General features: G+C 47.5%; 1 protein-coding gene across 1 annotated transcript in view; it reads left to right on the top strand.

The window, feature by feature from the left end:
- The window catches only part of LOC147608318 (adenine nucleotide transporter BT1, chloroplastic/mitochondrial-like), a 55,079-nt gene that overhangs the window by 38,408 nt on the left and 1,440 nt on the right, over positions 1 to 15,231 (top strand). The window contains exon 2 of the mRNA XM_086789222.1: positions 15,061 to 15,222. Coding sequence (XP_086645348.1) covers positions 15,061 to 15,222 — 162 coding nt within the window. The remainder of the gene's footprint in view (positions 1 to 15,060; positions 15,223 to 15,231) is intronic.

The following is a 15,231-nucleotide window of genomic DNA, read 5'->3' as shown; positions in this document are numbered from 1 at the left end:
CTGCACTCTACTTGCTCTTGTGGTCTCAGATTCATTTCCGCTGCATATTTTGACATGGTATCAGAGCCCTAGCCTCTTGAAAGATCTTGGGAGTTTTCTGAGCAAGAGGGGGATAGTTACGTTGCTGATTGGTGGACTGTTTGGATTGGTCAGGAAGAGAAGTTGCAAGTGGAAGGCGGGCTAAGGTGCTGGACAGCCACTTGCAGGTTTAAAGTTTTTTTAGCACTCATCTCCTGTCTATACATTACACACTAGGGCCTCTGTTGTGGGTGTGTCCGCTCAGTTAGGTGTATCTCCATTTTTTCCTATTTTTTTTGGGTCGTGGGGGCTATCATGTGCTAGCCGACTTTATCTGTGACTAGACGTGCTGCTACCCGACTTCACTGAGTGCTGATTGATTGTGTTTATCTGGCCGACTGGTGATTTCCTTGGTCATGAGCAGTTGGGGCTGCTGTCGGCCTGTTTTGGGTTGGCCGACCAACAGCCCAGAGCCATATATATAGAGGGCCTAGCCCCCACACCTCTTGTATCATGTGTATCGGATCTTGTATAGAGCAAAGTTTATACAGCTTCTCTCTCTCTCTCTCTCTCTCTCTCTCTCTCTCTCTCTCTCTCTTCAGTACAGTTTGGACTCCCTTTTTTCCGGTTGTCTCATGCAAATACCAACCAGGTTATCCGGTCAGATCTTCTTAGCCTCTGCACACACTGCACATGGATCACACCGCTCCCCACGAAGATACACTTTTACAGAGACCACTTCCTCACACTCACTGAGGATGGATTCATCCAGCAACCGGGCTACTTGAGCGTTCACATGTCCCATGCCACGCGGATTGCGATTGGCCAGAAACGGGTTTCTTACCATTGCCTCAGAGTGGAGACAGGCAGAGCTGAGCGCATCTTCAACGCCAGGAAGCTCGTACGGACACTTAGAGAGGAGAGGATCTGCCGACTATGCCACACAGAGGTTGAGACGGAGGAGCATTCCATATGCCGCTGCCCATTATACTATGAGATCCGCGGGAGGTTTCACTGTCTATTTCGTGAGGGGTTTGGTCCAGTGGCAGTGTCCACTCTCCAGGATCATTGACTTCCAAGACCAGCGTTGCCTGGGCCTCTTCCTGCTTGAGCTCCGCAGACATAGGGACACCTTCTTGAGACACAGGCCCCAGCCACCCTGGCCCCTCCCTCGGCAGCCAACCATCACCAGTTTCTTCCGGACCCAGGAGGAGGTGGACACCGACATAGTGGATCTTGTGGACCCTCCACGAGTTGCTCTGGATCTACCTCGCCCGAGAGGAGTTACCTTGGACTGAGCCTCTACACACTCGAGCGTGCCCGATGCCCTCGACCCCCCCCCCCCCCCGGTCGGCCACGATCACCTCATCAGCTCCAGATCTAGGACATGCTCCACCGCCATCGAGCTACCTTCCACGTGACATAGCTGAGAGAGACCTCTCGGCCATACTCGTCAGCCCCATGCTTGACATTTTGGAGAGTGGTATACCATCTACTCGGAGTTGATGTTGCTTCCATGCTTTTATGTTCTTAGTATTCCATGACGAGTTTCCATGGACAATTTTGTATCACCCCAGTGAGAAAGCCATATTTATGTTTTCTTTCTGTTCTATTTTCCATTCCATGATGAGATATGCCATGGACATTATTGTATCACTTTGGTCTCATAGGCCCATTGGGTCTTTAGTAGACGCTTAGTAGGCATATGCTCACTTATGGTAGTGCTATGTGTGAACAGGGCTTAACCAAGGGCACTTTTTCCTATGTGGTTTTTCCCCTTGGATATCAAGTGTGAAAGGACACTCTACATATAATATTTTGTACTTCTATATTATATGGATGTGGCACACATGCAAGGGTTGACTTGCATTTTGTGGCTACCACACTTTTGGCTCTCTCTCTCTCTCTCATTTCTGTGTGTGAGCTTCTCCATCCTGCACCTAACCCTAATGTGCAGGTTTGTGTGTGTGAGTGTGTGAGTCCAACACCAACAATTGGTATCAGAGCTTCAGTCCAGGCTCCTCTGGAAGTTCAGACTTGGCCTTGCAGCAGCTGACTGTGGATTTTCGTCGGACGGATCCGTCGCCTGTGGATTTTCGTCGAAAAGCCAATTTTCGTCCATCGCGCTGTCAGAATACGCAGCGGAGATGATGACCAAGCCTGGGAACACAAGAGCAAAAGCAAAAACGCAGGCAGAAAAACAGCACAAGAGAGAGACAGATGTAGGCGTGTAACTCTGCTCTATATACACAAGAAGATCCCGAGATATGATACAAATGAGGTATGGGGGCTGAGGACCTATATATACTCCCCTAGAGGGCAGTCGGCCAGCATAAGGATAAGGCCCATGACTGATAAAAGGTCCACGACTGCATAAATGCAGTCGGCCAGCAAAACAGGTGCCCACGACTGATCAAATCCAGTCGGCCAGCAGCCCTGAAGCCCACGACTGAATTAGATCCAGTCGGCCAGCAATAGGGTGCTCCTGGCATCACCTGGCAGCCCTCCCAAGCCTCAGAAAAATGGGAAAAAATAGGGGAAAAATACGGAGTGTGGGGAAAAATGGGAAAACACCTCATAAGGGCGGGCACACCCACAACAAAGGCCCTGGTGTATAAAATTGGACAGGAGATGACTTCTAACACCCCCTCTCAGCTCCTGGCTGTGTGACCAACCACTGGGAGCTGGGGTGCCGCCTGAGCAAATCCTGAGAGCGACTTCGTGAAGAGGTTCACCGTACTGTCCTCCGTCGAACAGAACTCCAGCAAGATGTCATCAGCAACAATCTGTTCACGAACAAAGTGCTTCTGGATGACCAAGGGTTCCTCCAGTGGAAGCCCAAACCTGCAATGTAACCTCCTCCTGCTCCGTAAAACTGCTCCTGGGGCATAAGTAGATCTCCTCGTGTCCGGATCTCCTCCCCAAACCGAGTCACTCCAACCGTGGAGTCGGACTCCATCCAACAATCCCCCTCCTGTGTACAAGAGTCCCTGATCCTTCGCATGTCGCAGAAACCACAGGAAACGCAATCCTGCCTCAGAAAGAGACATCTGCAACCAAGAGCTCAACCGCCTCCTCAGGAAGCTCCCGTCCAATCCGGTGTCCATCAACCAGATCAATGAACCATACAGCTTCTGAGTCACAGAGACATCACACTGCTCACAAGGATCAACACCTGTTACGGTGCACAAACAAGTCCTGGAAACCTTCTGAAGACCACGCAAGGCCTTCGGAAACCTGTCAACCACCCCCTCTGAATCCGGAACCACAAAGCCTGGAGAAACCACCTCCTTCTGCAAGTAATCACCTGTCACCTGCCTGGCTTTCCGAAAGGTCCTCGTGGAAAGAACATCCTCAACTACTGGAAGTTCTATGTCCCGAACACGACGAGACATCAGAGCATAAGTGACCTGTTCAGCTTCCTCTGACTCACGAACACAAGAACTACCAACATCAGTACTGGAAAGTTCCTGCCAACTGCTGCCATCTACTGGCAAGCTATCCACCATCTGGTCTCGGAAAGCTCGCACCTGCAGCGTATCCACACTTGAGTAGCCATTACCAGACTGCCACTCATCACAATCTTGAGGACCTGGGAGAGAGAGTGCTAAAAGCCTGTAGACTCCATTCTCCACTCCACCTTCCCAAACCACTTGGCCTGTTGCTTTGTCCCGAAGAGCAACAAAATGCTCATCAAACTCCACCCGTACGCCAGTCTTGCACACCTGATGCACTGACAACAGATGAAAACCAAGTGCCGGAACATACAACACCTGGGAGGAATGCTTCCCCCCTCTGCCATCGGGAACTATCTCCATCCTGCCCTCACTGTGAACTGGGATAGTGGACGTATCCCCTGTAAGAATATGACCAGAAAGCCTGCAGAGATCTTGTAAACCGGAACGGGAAGGAGTCATGTGCCTGGAATCACCACTATCGAGAATCCACTCCCGAGTATCCGTTGCGGAGAGTCCTCCAATCTCCTCCCTGCCTGAAGAAAATGAAGCATCGGTGTCCATCACCTCCAGGTGCACAAAAGCCGGAGTCTTCATGATTGCTGAGGAGTCTTCACCCTTCTCGGTCTTCCGCTTGGGACACTGCCTCCAGTAGTGGCCTTTCTCGCCACAATCATTACAGGTCCTCTCTGCCTTCAGCTTCTCGCGGTCAGTAACGGACATCTTCTCAGAAGACTTCTCCGACGAAGCCTTCCCCTTGCCCGTGTTACGGCCTTTCGACCGTTGGCCAGTAAAGGCCTCCGAACCTCCATCCTGAGGAGGGTTCGTAAATCGTTCCTCCTGGTCCAGGACCATAGGCACAAGCTCCTCCCACGTGATGGTGCTGAGCCTGCCACTGGTAATCAACGACGAGTAAAATGCTGAGTACGAAGAGGGCAAATGTGACAGCAACGTTATGGCCATGTCCTCTGACGATATCTCCTTCCCAGCCTGAAGAACTTCTTGCTGAAGAGCCTGCAGCTTGTTAATATGCTCCCGCATCGTCGACGACTTTGCAGGGCTCATAACCCGCATCTGTACTTCCAAGGAAATCCTCTTCATGGGTGATACCCTGTTGTACAGAGAAGCCAAATGCTGCCATATACCTCTGGCCAGCGTCATGTGCTTTACATGATTGATTACCTGTGGTGTGCAGTTGAGGAAAATAAACGAACGGACCTTGGCGTTGACGCGATCCCACATCTGCGTCTGGGCCTCCCGGTCCTTTCGGGTTGACGGTAGCTCCCCTTCCTCTACTTCCGGCCGTGGAACACCAACAACGACGAAATCGGCGAGATCGTAGGACTCCAGAACGGATTCCATCATCACCTTCCATATGCCGTAGTTGCTCCCGTCCAACTGACGGTCCACCGGGAACGTGGGGAGTGTCGGGATCTTCACATGTCTCTCGGCCATCTCAGACAAATCTGCCATCGCGGGGATGTACTCTGAAAGGGTGGGTGGGTGGGAACAAAGAAGAACTGATACCTGCAAGTGGCTGTCCAGCAAATCAGCCCGCCTTCCTCTTGCTTCTCCTCTTCCCGATCAGCCCAAAACAGTCCACCAATCAGCCACAAAAACAGCCCCCTCTTGCTCACACAAATCCCAAGACCTATCTAGAGCCTAGGGCTCTGATACCATGTCAGAATACGCAGCGGAGATGATGACCAAGCCTGGGAACACAAGAGCAAAAGCAAAAACGCAGGCAGAAAAACAGCACAAGAGAGAGACAGATGTAGGCGTGTAACTCTGCTCTATATACACAAGAAGATCCCGAGATATGATACAAATGAGGTATGGGGGCTGAGGACCTATATATACTCCCCTAGAGGGCAGTCGGCCAGCATAAGGATAAGGCCCATGACTGATAAAAGGTCCACGACTGCATAAATGCAGTCGGCCAGCAAAACAGGTGCCCACGACTGATCAAATCCAGTCGGCCAGCAGCCCTGAAGCCCACGACTGAATTAGATCCAGTCGGCCAGCAATAGGGTGCTCCTGGCATCACCTGGCAGCCCTCCCAAGCCTCAGAAAAATGGGAAAAAATAGGGGAAAAATACGGAGTGTGGGGAAAAATGGGAAAACACCTCATAAGGGCGGGCACACCCACAACAAAGGCCCTGGTGTATAAAACTGGACAGGAGATGACTTCTAACACGCGCGTGGCTTCCGGCTCCGAGCTCCGCCCAGCCCCGCCGGCGCTCTTACTGCGCAGATAGCCGCCGCTGCCCTGCTCGGTCGGCGCTCTTATTGCGCTGGCCGCCTCCGCCGCCGCCCGGCCGGCTGTGCTACTGCCCAGGTCTCCTCCTCCGCCGAGTTCTTGGCGCAGCTACTGTTGCGAGCGTTGCCTCCGCCTAGCCCGTCGGCTCTGCTCGCCGCCGCCAACTCTGTCTTGCAGCTCCGGTGGCTGCCCTGCCGCTCAGACCACCGTGCCACCGTTGGCAGTGCACGTCGACCTGCAGTAGCCTGTCACGACATCTTCACCTGCGCCTGGCTGTTGGTACTCAAGCACCGACCTTTGCATGCCTATGACACTCTTCTCCACGTCTGTGTGCTCCCCGACTGACGCCTGCAATACAGGTCTGTACCATCCGTACTGTTCTCGCCTAGAGGTACTCTTCATACAGATTTTTGTTCACATGCAAATACAAATTTTGCAGCCATTTCAGGGCAGGTCAGATTCAAACAAAATTCTAGGGGTTTGCCAAAAGGTGCCCTTTGCCAGAAAACTTGCAGGTGGTTCAGGGTTCAGGCAATTTGGGGGATTTCTCAATTTGAGGCCAAATTGAAAAATTGGACATGTTGCTTTGCTTGCAATTTGGGGGTTTTCCAAATTGAGGTCAAAATCAGCAAATTGAGCCTCTTTCAGTTGCAAAAATTTGGGGCTTTTGTGAAAATTGGCCAATTAACTCCACATTGAAGCGATTGGAGTGCATAAAAATTGGGGCTTTTCAGATTGGAGCATGTAATTAGGCATTACAGCTGTGATTTGTCGCATATGTATACACATTGTGTGTAATTGGACAATTTGGTGCAGGTTTACACTTGCTTCAGTTTGCAGGCAAACATTTGCACAGGACATTTGGTTGCCTAGCAGTGCACATTGGTGTTTGGTTTGCTTGCATGTATATTTTGTTGACATGGCTCAAAATGCTACAGATGTATTTGGTGTGCTCACCCAGGAGGACAAGTTGGATGGATCTAACTACTCTCTCTGGAGTTTCATGATCCGTAATTTGCTGGCAGCCAAAGGGCTTTGGGGCATTGTGTGTGGTGATGACACACGCCCACTTACCATACAGCCAGCCACGCCTCAAAGGGGAGGTGCTCAAAGAGCTCCTGATGTAGAACCTGCTCCCACACAAGAGCATAAGAGATGGGACTCTAGGGATGCACAGACCATGTCATTGATAGCCCTTTCAGTGAAAAGGACTATTATTCCACACATTCGTTCTTGCAAGACATTGAAGCTTGCATGGGACACATTGGAAGCAATGTATCAGGTACGCAACGAGGCAAGAGTTGCCTACTTGAAGAGGCAATTGGATCTTCTTTCTATGGATGAGAGTGATTCCATGGCAGATCATCTTACCAAAGTGAAAGATTTGCAGGAACAATTGCTCAACATTGATGAGGTTATCCTTTACAGACAGCTGGTCACCAACACTCTTCATTCTTTACCACCTTCCTACTTGGGCTTTCACACCTCTCTCAACCTCTCTATGAGAGGAGGTGGTGATCCCGTCACTTTTGAAGAGCTGGTGGGTTTACTCTTGCAGGAAGAGCAAACAAGAGCAAACTTAGCGAGCAATCGTGGTGGAGACAAGGCATTTATAGCCAAGGATAAGGGTAAAGCAAAGAATTTTAAACAAGGTTGGTCATGGACAGCCCTCTTCTGGTGGTGAAAAGGCTGACAAAGGGGATGCAAACAAGCCCAAAAAGAAGGGCAAATGTCACTACTGCCATAAGCCTGGACACTACATCAGTGAATGTAGGAAGCGGATTGCAAAAGAGAAAAGGAAAGAAGCAGGCAATGCAGTAGCAGACTCTTCTTATGACAAAGCACAGCAATCAGCTAATGTAATTCAGGAAGAGTACACTTTTTTGGTCACATGCACTAGTGACACACCAACAAGTGCTTCAGACAATGATATGTCTTGCATTGCATCTGAAAGACAGGATGTATCATGGTATTTTGATAGTGGTGCTTCGAGCCACATCACTTCATGCAAAGATGTATTTCAGCACTTGGTTTATGCTTCAAATGGCCGCATCGTATCATGTGCAAATCATACCACATATCCGGTAAAGGGAATTGGCAATGTCATACTTATTGCAGCCAATGGTGTCAATATATGTATGAAAAATGTATTGTATGTTCCAGGCATAAAGAAAAATCTGCTCTTCGTCTCAGCCATAAACGACCAAGGTTTAAAGGTTGAATTTGAAGATGGGAAGTGTTTGGTAAAAGACCCATCAAAGGGTTGTGAAATAGTCACTTCTGGAACACGATACAAAGGCTTGTATAAGTTGGACTTATGATGCAAATACAGTGGCTGCCCACACTCTTGCTATGCATGATGCAGAGCTATGGCATGCTCGTTTTGGGCATGTAAATTTTCGGAGTTTGATGCTTTTGTAGAAGCATCATATGGTTGATAATATGCCGCCTCTTGAATCTCCACCACCAAGACATGTATGTGAGGGGTGTATTTTGGGAAAGATGCAACGAAAACCATTTCCCAAAGATGGAGCTGTTAGGGTTGAAAGTAAATTACAGCTCATACATAGTGATGTATGTGGTCCAATGCGGACACCATCCATAGGGGGGCATCTTTACTTCGTCACATTCATTGATGACTACTCCAGGTTTGCTTGGGTTTACCCTTTGAAAGTGAAAGCAGAGGTGTTTGCATGCTTTCGACACTTTTAGCAATGGCTGAAAATATGTGTGGATGTAAAGTCCAAACACTCCGCTCAGATAGAGGTGGAGAATACATGTCAAATGCATTCAAGGATTATATGCTTCAAAAGGGCATCAAACACCAATGTACTGTGCCCTATACACCGCAGCAGAATGGTGTAGCTGAGAGGAAAAATAGATCTCTCATGGAGATGGCAAGATGCATGGTGAAAGCACAAAAGTTGCCTCACAATTTTTGGATGGAAGCTATAATGTGTGCAACTCATGTGTTGAACAGGTGTCCAACAAAAGCTTTGAAAACCATAACACCATTTGAGGCTTGGTATAGCCGAAAGCCAACAGTGGATTATATGTGTACATTTGGGTGTTTGGCATATGCACATGTGCCATAACAACGCCGAACAAAGCTAGATGACTAAGCAATGAAATGCATTTTTGTGGGCTATAGCAATGAGAGCAAAGGATACCGTCTTTATTATAATCCAACTACACGAAGGATTTTTGTTAGTAGAGATGTGGTATTTGCTGAAAATTCAGAACAACCCATGTACAGCTTGTATTAAAGTAATGATACAGGCATACAGGACATGTTTGATGGACTATTACCCATTGCAATTAGGGGGGATTCAGATCAGCCAGCCCCTACACAAGAAAATCCTCATGTAGAACATGTGGAACAGCCAGCCATTCAGCCCCCTTCTATGGAAGAAGTGGAAGATCTTGTCAGGGAAGAGCAAACAGCCATAGACACAGCCAAGTCAGTGCCAAGATGGTTGTTGAAAACTTTGCAAGAAAGCAAACTTGTAGCTCCACTCACAGGTAGAACAAGGGCTAGTTCCAGCCATGCATTGAATATACATCGTGGGGAATTTGCATTAGCCATGGGTGGTCTCTTTGATTCAGAAGAGTCTTCTTCTTATGAAGAAGCACATGAAAATGAGCATTGGGTGCAAGCTATGCAAGCTGAAATCTCTTCTATCGTGAAGAACAATACTTTGGATCTTGTGGAATTGCCTAAAGGAAAGCATGTCATTGGAACAAAATGGGTGTACAAGGTCAAAAGGAAGTCTGATGGTACTATTGGCAGGTACAAAGCAAGACTTGTGGCTGAAGGCTACTCCGAGAAAAAGGGAATAGATTATGAAGAGACTTTTGCTCCTACTTCGAGAATGACCACAATAAGATCAGTGATTGCATTGGCTGCACATAAAGGATGGAAAGTGCATCAATCGGACATCAAAACTGCATTCTTAGATGGGGATTTACAAGAGGAAGTATATGTAAATCAACCCATTGGTTTTGTAGTTCCTGGTGAGGAACATAAAGTATGCAGGTTACACAAAGCATTGTATGGGTTAAAGCAAGCTCCAAGAGCTTGGTATGATAAAATACATGCTCATCTAACCAGCCAAGGTTATGTGAATAGTCCAGCTGAAAGCACATGTGAAGAAAACCAGTGCCGATATTCTCATAGTCATCTTGTATGTAGATGACATGCTCATTACAAGTACTAGCAAAGCACAAATTTCAGATTTCAAAGTTGATTTGAAAGCTGAATTTGATATGTCACATTTGGGGCCTTTACACTACTATCTTGGCATACAGTTTATGCATACAGATGATGGCATTGTTATGCAGCAAACTAAGTACGTAAAAAGTTTGCTAAAAAGGTTTCACATGGATGAATGTAAGCCCATTTCTACTCTAGTAGAACCAGGTGTACGGCTTACTATGCATGATATTGGAGAGCCTTTTGAGGCCGGCATTTACAACCAGGCTATGTGTGAACAGGGCTTAACCAAGGGCACTTTTTCCCATGTGGTTTTTCCCCTTGGATATCAAGTGTGAAAGGACACTCTACATATAATATTTTGTACTTCTATATTATATGGATGTGGCACACATGCAAGGGTTGACTTGCATTTTGTGGCTACCACACTTTTGGCTCTCTCTCTCTCTCTCTCTCTCTCTCTCTCTCTCATTTCTCTCTGTGAGCTTCTCCATCCTGCACCTAACACTAAAGTGCAGGTTTGTGTGTGTGAGTGTATGAGTCCAACACCAACATTTCTCTCTCTTTATTTTGCGTTTTTCTCTCAACAACAGTTATCTTTCATTTCCGCTATGCATTCTGACATGGTATCAGAGCCCTAGGTGGCTTGAAGCTTGGAGACAGTGGAAGCTTGAGGGTTGACTGATTTGTGGTGCTGATTGGAGATTGCTTGGGCTGTTCGGGACTTGGAGATCGGGTAGAAGGCGACTAGCACCGTTGGACAGCCACCTTGCATACTATTTACAGCCTCCTCTTCATTTTTTTTCCCACCCACCCTCCCTTCACAAGACCTTGTGAACTGTAACTCGCGGCGGTGCCCGGGGGACTAGGGCCTTCGACACACTTGTTGATACCATCAATGCATATTAAAACACTTAAACATAGCCACAGCCTTAACACATATCCATCATCACTTTGCATAAAACATAAAAGCGATAAAACATCCACAAATGCTGAAAATGGAGCTTGCACACGTGACACCACAGAGATACAGTTTCATGGGTACATAGATGCTGATTGGGCTGGTAGTATTGTAGACATGAGATCTACCAGTGGTTTTATGTTCTCTTTTGGGAGTGCTGCTGTGAGTTGGAGCAGTAAGAAGCAGCTAACAGTTTCCTTGTCGAGTATAGAGGCAGAGTACAAGGGTGCTGCTATGGCAGCTTGTGAGGTAGCTTGGTTTCAGAAGCTACTTGGTGACATGGGAGATCCCGTGGATAGGGAAGTTGTTATATATTGTGACAACATGAGCAACATACAAGCCGGAACATAGGCTGTAGAAATGCCGAGCCAACAATATAATCCATATACCTCTGTGTGGGTACTGATTCTTCTCCAAAAACCACGGGTCTTCATGCAATAGAGCTGGTACAACAAGTACAACTCTCCATTCAGCCGGTATAGTAGGTACAGTGGCTGGTACGGTCGGTACAGCAAGTACAAATGCTGGTACAGCATGTACAATGACTAGTACAGTAGGTACAGTGGTTGGTACATCAAGTACAGAAGTTGGTACAGTCGGTACAATGGATGGTACAGCAAGTACAGCAAGTACAAGGATTGGTACAGCCAGTACAATGGCTGGTATAGCAGGTACAAAGGTTGGTACAACAAGTATAATGGCTAGAAATCATAATGAATGATTAAATACCCTTGCCTTCAGTATTTCTTTGTGATGGAAGCCTCCAAAACAGTTCCCAACAGTCGATATTCTTCATGAAGACAAGGATCGCATAGAACTAGCCTTTGAAGAAGTGACTTCATACATTTGAAATTCCCTGTGAAGTCCAAGACTTTAAAGATGGGAAAGTGTGAAAAACTTTTGCTTAGATACTGTAACCGGCCTTCAAAAATCTGACAGGCGGTGGAACAAACACTCACACACAAAACACTTCATCACCCATGGGAACCCGGAAAAGGAAAACAAACAGGGGAGCTAGAATGCTCCTGCAAATAGTACAAGGACATCGATTGGCCCCAAAACGCAGTGGCGCTCCTTGCGGTATTTCTTTACTTGATCAAATATGAGTACAAAGTACAACTTGTCGAATCCGTTATCAATAGGATCCCTTTTAGCTTTTCACCTAGGACTTTTCCCAATGAGAACTCTCGCTTAGTACATCAAAGCATTCTATAGAGAAGACACACCTGTACGACACCTCCTTGCTTGAAAAGGTCTTCTCCATCTCAACCATGGATCCCTCAAACCTTTTTCCAAACAGCAGTAGGGCTGTACCAAACCATATGTCCTTCCTATAGTCACAGCCTGCATGTAACCTTGAGAAAACTAGAACCTGTTCACATGAATCCAGAGACATGCTTTCCACACGAAACCCAAGACCTGTATCCGATAAACCAAAGACATGTATCCCATAAACCATAGGCATGTTTCCTCGATACCAAAGTCCTCTTTCTTCTCGAAAGACCAATGTCCTGTTTCCATGACAGATAAATCCACATATGCACCATCCAATCACGGTGCCAAAAACCTAGAGAGAGAAAGATAGAGGATGTGTCAAGCAAACCCTGAATACACGTAAGTCCAAGATGAAGAGCTACACACATCTCTTCCAAGAACTTCATCTTGTGCATATGTAGCTTGATCCTCTGTATTCCAATCTCGTAAACAGAACAACCTGCTTGCGAAGAGAGATAGAGAGAAAGACCTCTTGGCTGTTAGTCCCTCGGTGCCTCCTTCAGCTCACCTTCTTCCAAGAGAGATAGAGAGAGACCCGCGCTGACTGCTTCCACACATGTAGCCACCTGGCGTAGAGGGCCTCCCATCTGACACTCGTTTGGCTGCCCAACTGTCTGCAGAGAAATTCTTGCTTGACGCCTGCCTGGCTGCCCATTGCTGGTTGCCAATCTGGTTGCCTGCTTGGTTGCCCTATACTGCCCTGCTGTAGTCCACACCTGGCGGCAGCAGCAACACACCTAGAGGCAGTAGCAGCACACCTGGCGGTAGTAGCAACACACGTGGCGGCAGCAGCAGCAGCTAGTGGCAGCATCAGCATCTGGCGGCGGCGGCGGCAGCATCAGTCCATGTAGTAGCGCCCTTGCACAATAGCGCCCTGCAGCAGTGGTTGCACCTGGCGGCAGCAGGAGCAGCATGCGTAGCAGCGCCTGGCGGTCAGCAGCATACCTAGTGACAACAGCAGCACACCATGGCGGCGGCGGCTGCAGCAGCAGCAGCAGCAGTAGCAGGTGACAGTAGCAGCACCTGTCGTAAAATATCCGGCCACCCCCACACAACGACGTGCTCAGTAACCAGGGATGCGCCTGCCATCTCACCATGCGTCACGCCACGGAGACCTACTCCAATCCACCACCCTTCGCTCTTTTTAAAGAGGCGATGCGCTTTTCATTAAAAACGCCAAAAAGCAAAGGTTAAAAGAAACGCATGCTTTTCAAAAATATAATAGTAAGCCTTTAAATCATCAAAGGATTAAAAACCTTATAACTTTAAAAATCCTTTTTGTCCCCTTTCACACTTGGGCTGGCCACACTTATGAATTTCCTTTTCATATCCAATTGATGCATGTTCACACTGTCCATCCTGTGCCTGTGCTCGTGCCCACCTGCTTGTTGTCCAGAGGGAAAAACACAAGGTCGTATAACAGATACTATGGTCCCTTTAAAATCCTTAAGAAGGTTGGTAGATTAGGGTACAAACTTGAGTTGCCGGAGAGCTCTGGAGTTCATCCTTTTTTTCATGTTAGTAGATTGCAAAAAACCGTTGACCATAGGGAGAACGTAGTTTCTCAGAGCGTTTTGGTGGAGTTGAAGAACCACATGAACTCGTGAGGATCTTGCATTTAGAGATAGATCGGAGCACGAGGCACATTGTGTACTGAGAGGCACTTGTTAAGTGAAAAGATGTGAGGATGAGGCGTCCTCGTGGAAGCGCTTGAATACGCTAACCAAGAACTTTTCGGAGTTCGTTTTCGCAGACGAAAACTCTTCTTAAGGGGAGAGTAATGTTGCTAAGCTCGTAGCGGCTACGGGGAGCTCGACCGGCCTTCGGGACCATCCACTGGATTGTGGATGGTGAGCAAGCCAATGTTCAGGGGAGAGGGCGCCTAGGTGTAGTCCTGCGGGTAGGCATGCCACTATATATGCTCGGCGGTGATGATCCCTATCCTCATTCTGTCTCTGGCTAGGTGATGATCCAGAGCTCTCCTCTCTTCGTAGGGCCGAAATGCTTGTAAAACTATTGGTGGCCGAAATGCATATAAACTGTGTAGCAGAAATGTTTATGGAGCACCAGGATATCTATGCCTGTGAGTGGGTCTTATTTTATGTTACACACTTGAGCCCAGCTCTTCTCGAAAGTGTGTGGTCACAGTACGAACATGGAGTGCAAGTGATAGAGTGGATATGACGCCTGGTTTGTAGGGGACTTATGTCTATGCCAAGGGTCATGTGGACTGACACCTTGTTGGTAGGGGACTATGTCTACGCCAAGTGTCAGTAAACTGGAATCTAGTATGCTGGGGATTTGATGTCTGCGCTCCGATCCAGTGGACGCTCTACCTCCACGTGCACGGTCAATCGGTCTTCTATTTACATAATCAGTCCACAAGCTGCCCCCACATATAATGTATAATGTCTTTATGCTGTAAGATTTCCTTTGTCATTTAGTATTCTCTTATGTCCAATCTACTCTGGATTTGAATCTGGGAGCCTAACAGCACCTCATTGAAGTCTAACCTTTCTGTTGGTAGTCCATGCATCGTAATCTTCAAGTGAAACATTTTTTCCTAGCTGGGAAAACTTTGTGATATCTTGATATAGCGACAGGGTAGCTGATGCACCCTTCCTAATCTTGGTAGAGTGACAGGTTAGCTGATGCACCCTTCCTAATCTTTCTGCTATTGTATAGTGATGGGCCAGGGTGAAAAGTAGAGGATGTTGTCCCTTCCCATACATCCTCACAAAACTACTAGACTTAATCAGCAGTACAATCAAAGGACCTTTTTTTATCTGTAACACTTAATCCTACTTGGTGTACGGAGCTTTCTAATTCAGCCAAGTTTGTTTGTGTCGAACTTAATCTGATAAAGAGTTTGCTGCAGCTTTTTGCCTACGACACCATGAAGCAGGTCCTTGATAAAACATCGTTCGTGCCTTCTCACATACCAGTGCCTACTTCTTCCATTGCTGGTGCAGCAGCTGGAGTGTGCTCCACCATTTGCACATATCCACTCGAGTTGTTGAAAACCCGCTTAACAATTCAAGTAAGCGCA

Source organism: Cibotium barometz, chromosome 53 (assembly GCF_041138505.1).
Source record: "Cibotium barometz isolate CiBa-2024 chromosome 53, ASM4113850v1, whole genome shotgun sequence".
NCBI classification, from domain to species: domain Eukaryota; kingdom Viridiplantae; phylum Streptophyta; class Polypodiopsida; order Cyatheales; family Cibotiaceae; genus Cibotium; species Cibotium barometz.
The sequence above is the reverse complement of the archived record's forward strand: the minus strand, read 5'-3'. Positions and strand labels throughout refer to the sequence as shown.